This window comes from Pleurodeles waltl, chromosome 2_1, assembly GCF_031143425.1.
Source record: "Pleurodeles waltl isolate 20211129_DDA chromosome 2_1, aPleWal1.hap1.20221129, whole genome shotgun sequence".
Classification (NCBI taxonomy): Eukaryota; Metazoa; Chordata; class Amphibia; order Caudata; family Salamandridae; genus Pleurodeles; species Pleurodeles waltl.
Window position 1 is genome coordinate 423,165,597 of NC_090438.1, and position 14,589 is coordinate 423,180,185.

The 14,589-nt window shown below is 44.8% G+C and overlaps 1 protein-coding gene across 1 annotated transcript; it reads left to right on the forward strand.

Moving 5' to 3' along the window:
* Nucleotides 1-1,629: 1,629 nt before the first annotated feature.
* Nucleotides 1,630-7,437, forward strand: LOC138265424 (uncharacterized). Its single transcript, XM_069213125.1, has 5 exons — nt 1,630-1,877; nt 5,087-5,138; nt 5,231-5,329; nt 5,477-5,605; nt 5,730-7,437. The coding sequence occupies exons 1-5, from the start codon at nt 1,818-1,820 to the stop codon at nt 6,968-6,970; spliced, it is 1,581 nt and encodes a 526-aa protein (XP_069069226.1). The 5' UTR covers nt 1,630-1,817; the 3' UTR covers nt 6,971-7,437.
* The last annotated feature ends 7,152 nt before the right edge of the window (nt 7,438-14,589 follow it).

The window sequence follows — 14,589 nt, forward strand, 5'->3', positions numbered from 1 at the left end:
TTCCATTTACATGTGAGGAACCGTAAAAATAAGAACCTCTATTTCTCTAGTCATTTTCCTGGATTTTCATCCTATCTGAATGTAAAAGGCTGCAGCCTGACAACGGGTAAATACTAAATTCGTTACCCGCTCGCAGTAATATTTATATTTCCTCAAACACCCCAAGGCACTAAAACCTGGGGAAATGGTGGGTGACACAGGGGAAAAAAAAAAAATGGATTCACAGAAGCCACCAACCATGAGCGAGTTCTCGGGAACGTAGTCCCACATGCTGAAACTTTAATCAAAAAAATACAAAGAAGCAGCGTAGGAATTGGAAGTGTAAACTTTGGGGCGCACTTCATAAGCATTTCCAACCTATTAAGTGGTAAATAAGATTTGCCACTGATCTATGCAGTGCAAAGCCGCCTGGGAAGGACAGCAAACTGAGTGATTGATTATTTGGCGTGCAGTATCGATTTCTGTAAAAGGCTGAACGAGTTTGCAAGGTAAGTAGTAGGAAGGGATACCTTTAATCACCATATTAAAAGTGACAGTTGTCCCGCCCCGGAAATGACGTCATATCCGGTGGCTGGGACTTCCGGTGTCCCAGAAAGCCCTCCCCGGAAGTGACGTGCATGGGGGTGTCACGTGGTTTGTGAACACGTGGTGTCACGTGTTAGCCCTGTGTCTGGGTCCTAGCCCCTGGGTTTTGGCCTATGAGTTGTGTAAAAAAAAGTATGACTTAGTGCTGTGCAAGTGGTTTCAGAGCCTGAGAGGGACAGGTCTGGACATGTCAGACATTCATGCCCAAGTGCCAGTTAGGGGGCCTCTGCACAGGGCTGCAAAGTGGGCGGTCTGGTCAAACCTCCACACTGTTGGCTAATCCAAAAAATAAATAAAGTGGGAATGGTCAAATGCTGCTTATGTTAGAGCCAGCCTATCAATGTAGAGAGGTAAATCTAAAACAGAGATGGGCCTACATTCTTTCAGGGGTTCCCAGAACTGACACGGTAATTAAAAGTTTGAAACACAACAGAGGTTGAGGGGCATGGCTGATTTAAAACAGAGATGGGCCTACATTCTTTCCAGGGGTGACAGAGGTGGGGTTAAATTAGAAACTGACACGGTAATTAAAAGTTTGAAACACAACAGAGGTTGAGGGGCATGGCTGATTTAAAACAGAGATGGGCCTACATTCTTTCAGGGGTTCCCAGAACTGACACGGTAATTAAAAGTTTGAAACACAACAGAGGTTGAGGGGCATGGCTGATTTAAAACAGAGATGGGCCTACATTCTTTCAGGGGTTCCCAGAACTGACACGGTAATTAAAAGTTTGAAACACAACAGAGGTTGAGGGGCATGGCTGATTTAAAACAGAGATGGGCCTACATTCTTTCAGGGGTTCCCAGAACTGACCCTGTAATTAAAAGTTTGAAACACAACAGAGGTTGTTGTGGCATGGCTAATCTAAAACAGAGATGGGCCTACATTCTTTCAGGGGTTCCCAGAACTGCCCCTGTAATTAAAAGATTGAAACACAACAGAGGTTGTTGTGGCATGGCTAATCTAAAACAGAGATGGGCTTACATTCTTTCCAGGGGTGACAGAGGTGGGGTTAAATTAGAAAACAGACACAGTAATTAAAAGTTGAAACACAACAAAGGCCAAATATTGCTAACCTATAACAGATGCCTATTTCCAGGTCCCACCAATCACAGAGCCCAGGCATAATTACCACTGTGATCCTAGTATAAGAACCCCCCAACTTCACAGGCCTCTTTTTTTCTGAACTACATACTGACATTTGTGGCAAGCAGGGACGCATCAGGACATAATGGCTGGAAACATGAAGGGCAGAGCTCAGACTGGTGATGCTGAACATCTTCTACTTAAGGTCTGTAACAGTGTGATGTGTGTATGTGTTTTACTAAAGTTTAACAATGACATTAGCACCAATCTGTTTAACTATACATAGAGATGTAAAATGCCTGCTTTTAAAAAATAAATAAAAAATAAAAAATGTAAAAGCTGCTATTAGTGTATTTTTGAGATACTGTAATTACTTTGTGGGGTGATTTTGTTTAAATGGTACTAGTAGGGTCTTGTGCTATGTATTTGTCTGTATTTTTATGGGGGTGCAATTATTTTGGGGATTGTATTGGTACTGCTTAACTTGTACCTGCTGGTTCTGGACCTGTGTATGGACATGTATTTTTGAAAATCTGCACTCATTTTGTGGGATGGTGTTCTTTTAATGTGTACTTGCTGATTCTGGGGCTGTGTATCTGTCGGTATTTTTTAAAGTCTGCACTTGTTTTGTGGGGCTAGGGGTTGTTTAATTGGTACTTGTGGGTTAATGTGCAATGTATAGGCATGTATTTCAGGGCGAGTGCACTTACGATGTGGGGTGTATTTGGACTGCTTAATATGTACATATTGGTTCTGGGACTATGTAGGGGCCTGTATTTTTGTGGGGTTGCACTTATTTTGATGGCAGTTTGGTGGGCTTATTGTGTACGTCATGGTTCAGGGGGTTGTGTAGCTAAGGGTATTAGTGGTGGGGCTGTATTTAATTTGTACAGGAAATGTTATGGGGCTCTTTATGTATTTTTTTATGTGTATTTTATGGTATGGGCCAGTATTATATGGCCGCAATAGTGTGTTTAAGTGGTGAGCTTTTGGGGGTGGCCTAGTTGTTAATTTTAGAGCTCAGCGCAATGAGTTCCGGGGTGCAGAGCTCTAAAATTAATAACTACGCTCCAAGGGGTCAACCATAGCTCTGGGGTGCCCAGGTTATGAACTTTTGCGGCGTGGCTCTCAAGAGACCGCGTGGCCTTTTGAGAGCAGCGCCAAAATGTTCATAGCAAGGGCCCCCCAGAGCCGGCCTGAGCTCTGGGGCCCTTGTGATTAACTTAGCAAAACTGGTCTCAGAGGCCACTAGGTCTCTGAAAGCTGTTTTGTTAAGTTAATCACTAGGTTCCCAGAGCCATACTGCGCTCTGGGGCTCGAGTAATTAACACAGCAAAACTGCTCCCAGAGACCTGCAGGTCTCTGCAGGTCTCTGAAAGCAGCTTTGCTAGGTTAATAACTCGTGGTCCCCAGAGCCGGTCTGTGCTCTGGGGACCGGTGTTATTAACCTAGCACAACTGCTTTCAGAGACCTGCTGGTCTCTGAAAGCAGCTGTGCTAGGCTAATAACGCAGGTCCCCAAACCCGTCCTGGGCTCTGGGGACCGGCGTTATTAACTTAGCAAAACTGGTCCCGGAGACCTGCAGGTCTCTGAGAGCCGCTTTGTTAAGTTAATAACGCGGGTCCCCAAAGCCGTCCTGGGCTCTGGGGACCGGCGTTATTAACTTAACAAAACGGCTCCCAGAGACCTGCAGGTCTCTGAGAGCCGCTTTGTTAAGTTAATAACGCGGGTCCCCAAAGCCGTCCTGGGCTCTGGGGACCCGCGTTATTAACTTAACAAAACGGCTCCCAGAGACCTGCAGGTCTCTGAGAGCCGCTTTGTTAAGTTAATAACGCGGGTCCCCAAAGCCGTCCTGGGCTCTGGGGACCCGCGTTATTAACTTAACAAAACGGCTCCCAGAGACCTGCAGGTCTCTGGGAGCCGCTTTGTTAAGTTAATAGCGCGTGTCTCCAGAGGCTGTAAAAGCCCGGAGACAGCGTTATCAAGTTAGGAGATCTCTTCTCGGAGGTCGCGATGCCTCCGTGAAGAGATCTCCTAACTTGATAACGAGGTCTCCGAGCGTTTACAGCCTCGGAGACCTCTGCCGGCAGTTTTTTTTTTAAAAATGGGCTTATTAACAACGCGGCTCTCAGAAGCCGCTGGGGAACACCCCAGCGGCTTCTGAGAGCCGCGTTGAAAGTTTAATTAGAGAGAATGCCGTGCGTGTTTCAGCGCGGTATTCTCTCTAATTAAACCATCCGATCGGATCCCCAAGACCTCGTGGGGTTCCCATGGTCTCGGGGATCCGATCGCTTGCCGCCAGAGTGCGGCATTTGCTTGTTTAAAAAAAAAAATATATATAGTAATGGCGCGAGGCCCGGGTCTGTGGGGCCCTGACCTCGCGCGCTAGGGCCCTAGGGCCCATACAAATATAAAAAAAAAGAAATAAAAATGAATAGCGTTTTGGGGGCCTTGGGATTGGGGCCCCCAAGGCCCCTTAGGGCAGCATTTAAAAAAAAAAAAATACAAATACAAATATGAGGTCCCTGAGCACAGGGCTCAGAGACCCCCAGGCCATCATGTGACAGCCTTTTAAAAAAAAATATATATATATATATATATATATATTTATTTATTTATATATATATATATATATATATCTCTGTGTGTTTGTGTGGCAAGTGTGGACAGGGGTTTAGGGGCCTACAAGGTCGTTTTTTTAAAAGCATATAAATAAAAAAAAATATTGAAATAAATTAAAATAATAATGATTAAAAAATAACTATCCCTGCTAAAAGCTTTTCAGACCCCTCAAGTACCACAGCCCACTCACCTTAGTTCAGGATGGCTTTGGATCTGATTTTGTTGCCTTGAAAAAAACCCAGGACCTCACACATGTTGCATCCACATCCGGCCATTTTCTTTTTCTTTTAAAACAAAGACTGTGTGGTGTTGGAATTGGCTCAGCTAGGAGTTTAGACTGAGCTCCGCCCCCACACATGGTTCACAGCCTTGTTCAGCTAAGGTGAAAACCAGGCCTGGATCCTAGGATCCACTTTCCAGTTTATGTCTTATAGAGACAGTCCTAGAGGTAGTATTATGCAAGAGCGCCACCATGTGGAATTTGTTTATTAAACCGTGTATAGTTTTTGAGAAAAGTTTTACAGTTGTCAATATGTATTTATACTTACAGAACATAGGGATTCAACAATTTGAATCTTGATAGATACATTTTTTTTTAAAAAAAATTTTTTTTTTTTTATTTATAATTTTTTTTTTTATTATTTATTATTATTTTTTTTTTTTTGTAATTTTTTTTTTTTTTTTTTTTTTTTTTTTTTTTTGTCCTACCCTTGTTGTGCTTTTATGAAGGGTTCGGACGTAGAAGATGAATTGTGGTATGTTTAAAGGTAAATCTGTCTCTCTTGTACACAGGACTGTCAAGAGTCTGGGGAACCCCCTGTGCAAATGGAGACCGTGCAGCAAGGTGAGTTACAGGACCTTGGTCGTTCTGAACGACGTTGTCAGGAATGTTATTTTTTTATTTTACTTCTAATGGGCACCCATGTGTTTGCATAGGTTATGATGCAGAACTCAGGTGCGCGATTGCCTCTCTCCAACAAATCCTCCATGTTCAAGAGGGGTCAAGCACCTTGTCACAGGATAACGTTTCTGCAGGTATATATTAGGGGTCTTTTTGTACCCCCATTGAAAACCTAACAGGGTCTAACAATCAGACCTATATTTGGTCATCTCAGTGAGTTCGTATAGTCTATGTATTATATTGTATGTGTAACATTATTTTTTTATGTTTTTTATCCCGAGGGGCTCCTATGGATGAAGCGAGCCGGGATATGGATGGAAAGCTTAAAAAGCAGCCCCGCAAAAGGAAGTCCCCTGGTTCTAAGGACGGCCCGCCCATTAAGAAGGGACCCTCAAGCCGGAAAAACCATGGTGAGTTTAAGAAAATGTAGAGTTTGGTGTATACAGTGCAGCGTGTGTCTAAACGTCTTTCCGACCCATAGGTATAGCCGCTCTAACTAGCCCTAATCTATATTTTGCTATCTTTACGTCCTAGAATCATCACACCAGAGCTCCGGAGACGCCTGCCCTCAGCCTAAGCCGCGGATGTCATCTTTAAAGGTCTACACTGGGACTGTTCAAAACCCCACAAAGTCATCGGTACTCGTGAGCCAACCCGAGCACCGAGACCCGCCCTGCAACATCTCCACATCCGTCGCTCCTGGACCAGGTACAACTCATAACGACACCACATCATCCATCATAAAGGGAATACCTAGTACAGCGGGCACTTCTGCAACAACTATCCAGGGTTTGGGGTGTGACCATCCGGACATTATCGTTCTTACAACGCCAAGCGCCCAACTGATTGCACCTTGTGAAGCCTCTGGAGGGTCCCCAAAACAGTGCAGCAACCCTAAAATAAATCGGCTGTCCTTAAAGAATCGTAGGAAGAAGTTCCAGAACCCTGAGCAACAATCTGGGCCTCTAGACCTGTCTTTTAAAAATTTTGTTGAGGTACAACCGGCTCCCCCTAGGGTCCAGAGTTCTAATACCGGCGTGTCTGGCCTCGACCTAACCTCTCCAGGGTGTACAACTATCCCCGCTGTGTTATGTGACCCCTCCATGGAAAATGATCACCCTGCAGAGGATCCCTACTCCCACTGTATAGAGCTTCTTAAGGCTCTAGCTGGTACTACCCAAAGTTCTGAAGCCCCGGCATCCCCATGTCTGATGTCCCCCGATACACCCCCGGGGGCATACGACCCCACCAGTCCTGCGCCAAGTGCCCGTGCGCAATGGTCTTCACCATCATCATCAATATACCCCGACAGCAGTATAGGGTGTAGCGGAACGCAAAATCAGAGTTTTGGAACACCCTCGAGCGATGATCAGGGCTCTCAAACTCCTGGATGTTCACACTGGAATCCTGTTTTTACGTCCCGCTCTGATCCCTCAGCCGTGATTGGGGGTGATAACAACGGCCGCTGTCCTATAACTGGGGATGCTCAGGGAGTTGGCAATCACCCCTCTAGTGTCACAAGTACTGGCCTTGAAACAAACCTTTCAAGCCGGGCTAGAGTTCTAGACAACTACGTTAAAGAAATCCATCATTCGTTCAGACAGTTAAAATGCCAACTCCATCTAAAAACTTTAAAACTATGTAAGAACGACGGTAATAGAGGGGCATCCAGAGCTAGCATAAAGGCTTTAAAACAGCTGATGGCTCGGTGTAGAAACACAATGGCCCAAACTTGCGCTTCAACAATTGTGGCCATGGGTAACATCCCGTCATGACTAGGTGAGCGTACATACCCGGGGAATGTTAGAACTACATTTACCAGTACAGGGGGCCATAGGTCTAAATATGAAAAGAAGCCCCAGCACCTGCTTAGTAGAGCTCTAAGAGTTTTACGAGCACTCAATAGTCAGAGGTCATGTCAACCCCCAAGCCCTGCACCCATAAGACCTCAAAATATAGAGTTAGGAGGTGCTGCTGGTCTTTACAGGCCGTCTGGGGGTGGCGGTCCGAGCCGTCTCAGCCTTAAGCAGTCTGGAGGAGCCCCGTCCGAAGTCGGTGTAGTGTCAGTGTCACCATTTGTAAACAAGCCAGACATTGTTCAGATCGGCGGGGGTCGTTTACCAAAAACCAGATGGGCCCATAAGAAGCCAGAGTGGCTTGGTAGCTCTAGAAAACGCAAGCTGGTAATAAAAAAGTTAAAGAAAGCCAGACTCTGCGTTACCAGAAGGTCTAAAAACACACCTACATCTAACCACACCCCTGGGAGCTCTCCAACAACCAGTAATTCTCAAACTGAGGCTTCAGAACCAGTTTTTATGGAAAGTGTGAGACGGTATAGTCGTGTTGTAGAGCGGTTTAACGCTACAGAACACTATGAGGAGTTTAGGTTCGTTAACCTAGATCGCCTACACTCCTCAGATCATGGCATCATAGCTATACATCAGGCTGTGCAAACGCTGATCGAACGATTGTTACACGATGTGGGTCCTAATGATTTCTTTCAGATGCGTTTTCAGGGACAGGGTCTCAATAGTCCCCTGTTCACCAGACGGTCATCTCGGGATGTGTTTGACGCTGTAACGTTTTTAGAAAACCTATCTAAACTTTTACAGAGCAAGGCTGAATTACTGGCGTACGGGTCCTTTAGAATCATCTCCCTCGTTGTTAGGGGGCGCGAGGGGGGTGCTTCCAGAGCCTTAAAGAGCGTTATGTACAGTAAAATCATTGACAAGAAATCACGATGGTTGCTCGATTTTAATACCGGAGCTACCAACATGTGTCTGGCCGCAAGCATTGCAGGCTTATTGATGGACCGCTCTACCCCAGACGCCGTCATTATGGCGATGGCTGTAGCACATGAGGCGCTTCAGATACCGACTGACAAAATGGTCGGTTTTGGGGATCTGGGACTTTTTGAGAATCACTTCGCCGTGACGGTTAAAGTTCTATACCATGCAGGTTCTTGGAAGTACTTCACTACCAATGAAGGTGTGAAAAACAAGACCGTGTATGTGCTACACCATGAAAACCACTTTTACGGTGTCTTGAACCTGAAGGGTTTTCTAGGCGCCAAGTATGTGTGTGAGCATTGCGATCACATATACAACAACCGGACCAAACACCAGTGTGAATTACACTGTAAAATGTGTCAGAGGGACGGTTGTGTCAATGACAATGCTCTGAAAGTGAACTGTCCAACGTGCAAGCTGTTTTGTCGGTCGCAAGACTGCTTAAACACGCACATAGGCCTCGCCCAATGTGTTCTTAAAGCCGACTGTGGGACTTGCGGCCGTTATAAACCTGTCGATCACAAATGTGAAGGTATGCAGTGCCCTAGGTGTACAGCTCCTTTTATAGCCGGAACAACCCATGAGTGTTACATGCTCAGAAGTCACTACCAGAAAAAAACAGAAGACTATATCGTATTTGACATAGAGTGTACGCAAGAGACGGGGGTGCACCAACCAAACTATATTTACGCCCACCATCTAACCGGTGATGGGAGCTGGGAGTTTGAAGGTCGGGCTTGCGTGAATGATTTCCTCCTCACATTTATGCAACCCCGATACCAGGATTATACATTTCTGGCTCACAACTCCAAAGCATATGATTCTTTTTTCATTATCAGGGACCTGATACATGAAAAGCTTCCCGTTAGTCTCATAACCCAAGGTTCCAAACTAATGCTGCTTAAGGTTGTGCCTTTTGACATTAGGTTCATAGACACCTTGAATTTTCTGCCCATGAAGTTGAGCAAACTGCCAAAAGCCTTTGGGTTTGAAGGCTGTAAAGGTTATTTCCCACACTTTTTTAACACATGGGCTAATCAGAATTACTTCGGGCCTATGCCTCCGCCCGACAGTTATGGTTGCGATTATATGATGCCCTCTGAAAAAGAGAGTTTTCTACAGTGGTACGATGAAAACCGTGAAAAACGGTTTCATTTCCAAACTGAATTGAGAGCATACTGTCAGGCGGACGTTATGATATTGCGAAAAGCATGCAACCTATTCAGAGATGTTGTGGTGGCTATGACGAAGCGGGTCGTGTTTATTGAAACAGATCCGTGCGAGCGTGAAAAAAAAATAACTGTATACCTGGACCCATTTCAAAACATTACTCTGGCTTCAATGTGCATGTCTATTTATAAACACATGTTTTTAAGGTCTGAAACTATCGCCTTAATACCACCTGACCTCTATAACGGCAAGCAGAAACGTTACTCCACACCTTCTATTCAGTGGCTCATGTACGTCTCTGTGAATGAGAGCATCTTCATTCAGCACGCTTTGCAGGGCGGCGAATACCGTCTAGGCCGCTACTATCTAGACGGGTATGCATTAATTAACGGTGTTCCAACGGCCTTTGAGTTCAACGGGTGTTTTTACCATGGTTGCCCTCAGTGTTACAAACCCCATGAATTTAATAGACTGCAGGGCACCACGTTTGAACATCTGTACCGCCGGACTCTGGCAAAGGCGCAGTATATTGAGAGTTGTGGGTTTGTTCTGAGAACTCTCTGGGAACATGATTGGGTAACTGAGCTATCGAAAGATGGCGCACTGAGCACTTTTATTAAGAGCCAGCAGCTACCTTCACCGCTGGAGCCCCGTGACGCCTTATTCGGCGGCCGTACAAACGCCATTCAATTGTACCGTGTAGCTGGCCCTGGTGAGAAAATACATTACTACGACTTCACTAGTCTGTATCCATTTGTGAACAAGGTGAAGTTGTACCCTGTGGGCCACCCTACAATTGTATACAGGAACTTTAAACCTCTCAAAGAGTACTTTGGAATCATTAAGTGTCAGATTCACCCTCCGCGGAAACTTTACTTTCCGGTGCTCCCTTATAGAGTCGACGGTAAGCTAATGTTCCCCCTATGCCGTACCTGCGCTGAAAGTAAACAGCTTAGCGAATGTCGGCATAGTGATGAGCAGAGGCTGCTGGAAGGGACGTGGTGTACCATTGAGGTGCAGACGGCCCTAGAGAAAGGGTATCGGCTTGGTAAAATCCTGGAAGTCTGGCACTTTCCAAATACAACAACACAGCTCTTTTCTGAGTACATAAACTTGTTTCTTAGAGACAAGCAGGAGGCCTCGGGGTATCCAGAATGGTGTGTCGATGAGCCCTCAAAGAAAAAGTATATCGCTGATTACAAAGCGCGCGAGGGTATTAAACTGAGACCTGCGTTCATTAAGGTTAACCCCGCCCGCCGGCAGTTAGCTAAGCTCTGTCTCAACTCCTTGTGGGGAAAGTTCGCACAGCGGACCAATTTGTCAAACACATCCATCGTCACAGATCCGGATGAGCTTTTTAAGTACATATTCACACCTGTTTATGACGTATCCAGTTGTGAATTTATTGACGACGAGACGGCCGTTCTATGCTGGAAATACGCCAAAGAGTACCCCACAACGTGTAACAATATAAACATCTTTATAGCATGCTTCACAACCGCTCACGCCAGGTTAGAGCTTTACAGGTTGTTGGACCAGCTTCAGGAACGGTGTTTGTACCATGACACAGACTCTGTTATCTTTGTGAGTAAAGAGGGTGATGAAGATCCTCCGCTGGGTGATTATCTAGGGGATTTGACCAGCGAGCTCGAAAAGGGGGAGTATATACAGGAATTTACCTCATCAGGCCCTAAGACGTACAGTTATAAGACCTCAAGCAACAAGGTTTGCATGAAAGTCAAAGGTATCACTTTAAACGTCAACAATACGATTAAAATAAACTTTGACAGTCTGAAGGGCCTGGTGCACGAATACTCTGCATCGAGCGATCACAAAAATAGCAAAGCCATTGTTGTAAACCATCCGAGCATAGTCAGGTCCAAGAAAAAATGGGAAATTACAACACAGCCTATGTTTAAAACCTTAAGAGTAGTGTTTGACAAACGGGTCCTCACAACGGACTACAAAACACTGCCTTACGGTTACTAAAAGCCATTAGAGGTTTGAACATCGCCCAGATATGGACACCAGACTGCAGCACCCATTCTCCTGCGTTTTAGCGGGGCCCTCCAATAGCGGTAAAAGTTTTTTTATAAAGAAACTGTTAGAAAACGCTCCCGGTGTTTTATCTCAGACCCCTAACAACATCGTGTGGCTTTATTCATGCTGGCAGGATCTTTACACTGAGCTCACCCTAAAATTTCCCCACATTCGATTTATAGAGGGTATCCCCGATAATCTCAACGACGATGACTTGCTACCAAAACACCTTGTAAACATGGTCGTGGTGGATGACCTCATGCGTGAAGGAGGGGACCACCCCGAGCTTGAGCGGGCTTTTACGCAATATTCACACCACCGCAATCTGAGCATATGCTATATAGTGCAGAACCTGTTTTACAAGGGCAAGAGCAGCCGGTCCATAACTCTCAACGCCTCATACCTGGTCTTATTTAAAAACCCTAGAGACAAACTTCAAATCTCAATTATAGCTAAACAAATGTACCCCGGCAACACCCAGTTTTTCATGGATGCCTTTAACGATGCTACAGCAAAACCCCAAGGCTACTTACTGGTGGATTTGAAACCCAACACTTTTGAAGACTACAGACTACGATCCGGCATAATACCCCCGGACTTCCCAGTCGCCTACACGCCTAAAACAGTGTCCAAAAACTATAAAAAGAACAAGTAAAAAGCTGCTTATAACATTTACACTCTAAACCTTGTAATATAAGGTCCCCACAATGTCGGCTCGGTTACGACGTAATTTAGGACTTCTAAAAATGTTGATCACGGCCAGCCCCGCGAGAAGAAAAGCCATCCTCTGCGCTGCCACGGATGATTTAGTGGCCGCCATTTCAGAAATAGCCCTAAACACCCTAAAAGGTAATGTCCCTATATCAACGCGCCAGTTCCGGGTTCTGAAGAAGAAACGCCACATTATTAAGAAGCTCAGCAATAAGAGGGCTTCACTCCTTTCCAAAAGAAAACTGTTCAAACAGTCAGGAGGCTTTATAGGGTCGTTGTTAGGTATAGCTATACCCCTAATCACAGGGCTACTGTCGAGATCCTGATGGAGCACGCCCACAAAATGTACCTCGTGCCCCGGCAACAGGTGGATCATCTGTCCCCTTCTAACACGGACGTCTGGGACATACGCAAAAACGAAACACATCGTCTCGATGCGGAAATCAAAGCCATTTTGAACCGGACTGATTTAAAACCCCAACGACAAGGCAGGGCTTTACTCAGGAGCCCTTCAAAACTTTCTACAATACTACAAGCAACTCACCTCTGAAAAAACCAAACTGACGCTGTACACCCCAGATGCTGAACAGCCGCCTGGACCCTCTACGCAGGCTCATGACATAGGTCCCACACCCACAACTGATGCCTTTGTCTTAGACCTTTTAAAAAATATCAGTCAGAAATATAGAGGGGCTGCGCAAATGTTACTCAGTAAAATGAGTACTACTAAAGATTTGACCACTTGGAACGCCCGGGGTGAATTCGTTTACAAAGGGCAGCCGGTTGCTGGTTCCCATATGTATGATCTGGTCCGGGGTCTCACACACGGTAAAACCCTAACAACACGAGAAGCTCCTAGAGGCTGGGAACAGTTCCTAAATGCAGCTGCGGAACTCAACATTCCCTCCACGATCATCGGAAATGCCGAGAATCGCCGTAAGCTTGAAAGTTTAAAAGACCCGGCCCCCGCTATTTTTACAAGGAGCCCCGCTATATCGACATCGCCTTTCTTTCCACAACTAACACCCGCTCGGGACCGTGCTGATCTTCCTATGGGGCCTAAAAAGAGACTATTCAAAATGAACACATGGCTACCGATCTAATTTTGCACACATGTATAGTTTTTTTTTGTTAAAAGTTTTTACGGTTCGAAAAAATGTGCTTCATTTTATATGTTTAACCATGTAAATGTTCGTGTTGAAACATGCTTGTAATAAACACTTTTAAATTTTCAGCCGGAGTATGCCATCTTTTTATTTATGAATGGTTTGAAAATGTACACAGTACGGATTAAAAAAAAAAAATGCCTAGGATGAAAGCTTGTTTAAGATGTTTTTTATTTTAGACACTCACAAGTACAAATAACAGCTTTACAAGACCTTACACTTTTGACAGAGACCCGAGTCTGTTTTAACAACGTGTGACATTGTCCTGTAGTTTTCATTCACATATTTCATAACAACATCATCGTTGTTTACTAAATCATCTGAGTATAGATTTAAAAAATTTCTAAACGTTATACCTTCAGACATTTTACTAATAAAGTATATACAATGTTCCCCACATGTGATGGCCATAGGATCCTGTACCCGCAGTTTATTATACACAACAGTGGGTGATGCTTTTTTTACATATTTGAATATCGGCTTTGTATAAATACTATGCTTAGGGAATTCAGCTAAACTATCAAACACTATAACCTTGTCCACATCCAGAAACAGTGCCGCCCAATGTGCCCCACCCTTGTAATGGGGATCGGTGTTAAAGACGAGGGTACGGGGCCTTTCCGGACCTATCTTTTCAGGTAGTCCATCGCTAGGGTATACCCCTAGAAAGTATTTCTTAGCATATTTATGTCTACTTAAGAAGTCACGTATCTCAGTAGTGTCCATTTTATATATTTTTTTAAAAAATAAAAAAAAAATTGTAATTTTTATTTTACACTTTTTCAATGGTAGTCAAACATGAGCTGACGGGCGTGGTTGATCTGAATAACACTGTCGAATACAGAGAACACAACCATGTTCACATTGGCCGCCAGTGCCTGTGTAAAACGTATTTCCGCTTTTAGATTTCCGTTTTTGATCAGGTTGTAATGGTCGCCATCTTCCATGTCCGGCGTCAGGTCGAACGCAAACAGCGTGTAGCCTGCAGCATACCCTTCCCTTGAAACAACTACTCCTGAGTCCCGCAGCTGTTTCCCCGTTATCGAGACCAGCCCTAGATATTCCCGGACAAAATTTGATGTTCCAAAATTCGGCGTGAAAGGTTTTGCGGGGATCACAGCACCCTCGTGAACCAGAGCGGCATAGTTGATATCATAGTGTTTGAAGTTGAAAGGGTTTGAGTTGTAGGCGCCACTAAAAGCGGTATTGTCCACAAACCCTATGATGATGAGTTTCGGTAACTGCCCCAGAAATAGATTCTGCTGCTGCGTTAATCGGGTTCCGGCGGGGATGCTGAATATCTTCAGAGCAACTCTTTCAATGGCATACTTGGCGTTCGATAATTGTAAAGCTTCAGCATGGGCTAGTCTGACACTTGGGGACACTTTCACTCTCTTTACAAACAGGCTCGCTGACAATATAACCAGTTTATACTGCTCTGCATCACCGCTGATGAGACAGAAAGAGTCCTTGTTACGATTGAGTTTGATCTTAAGATCAATACCGTTGACTAACAGT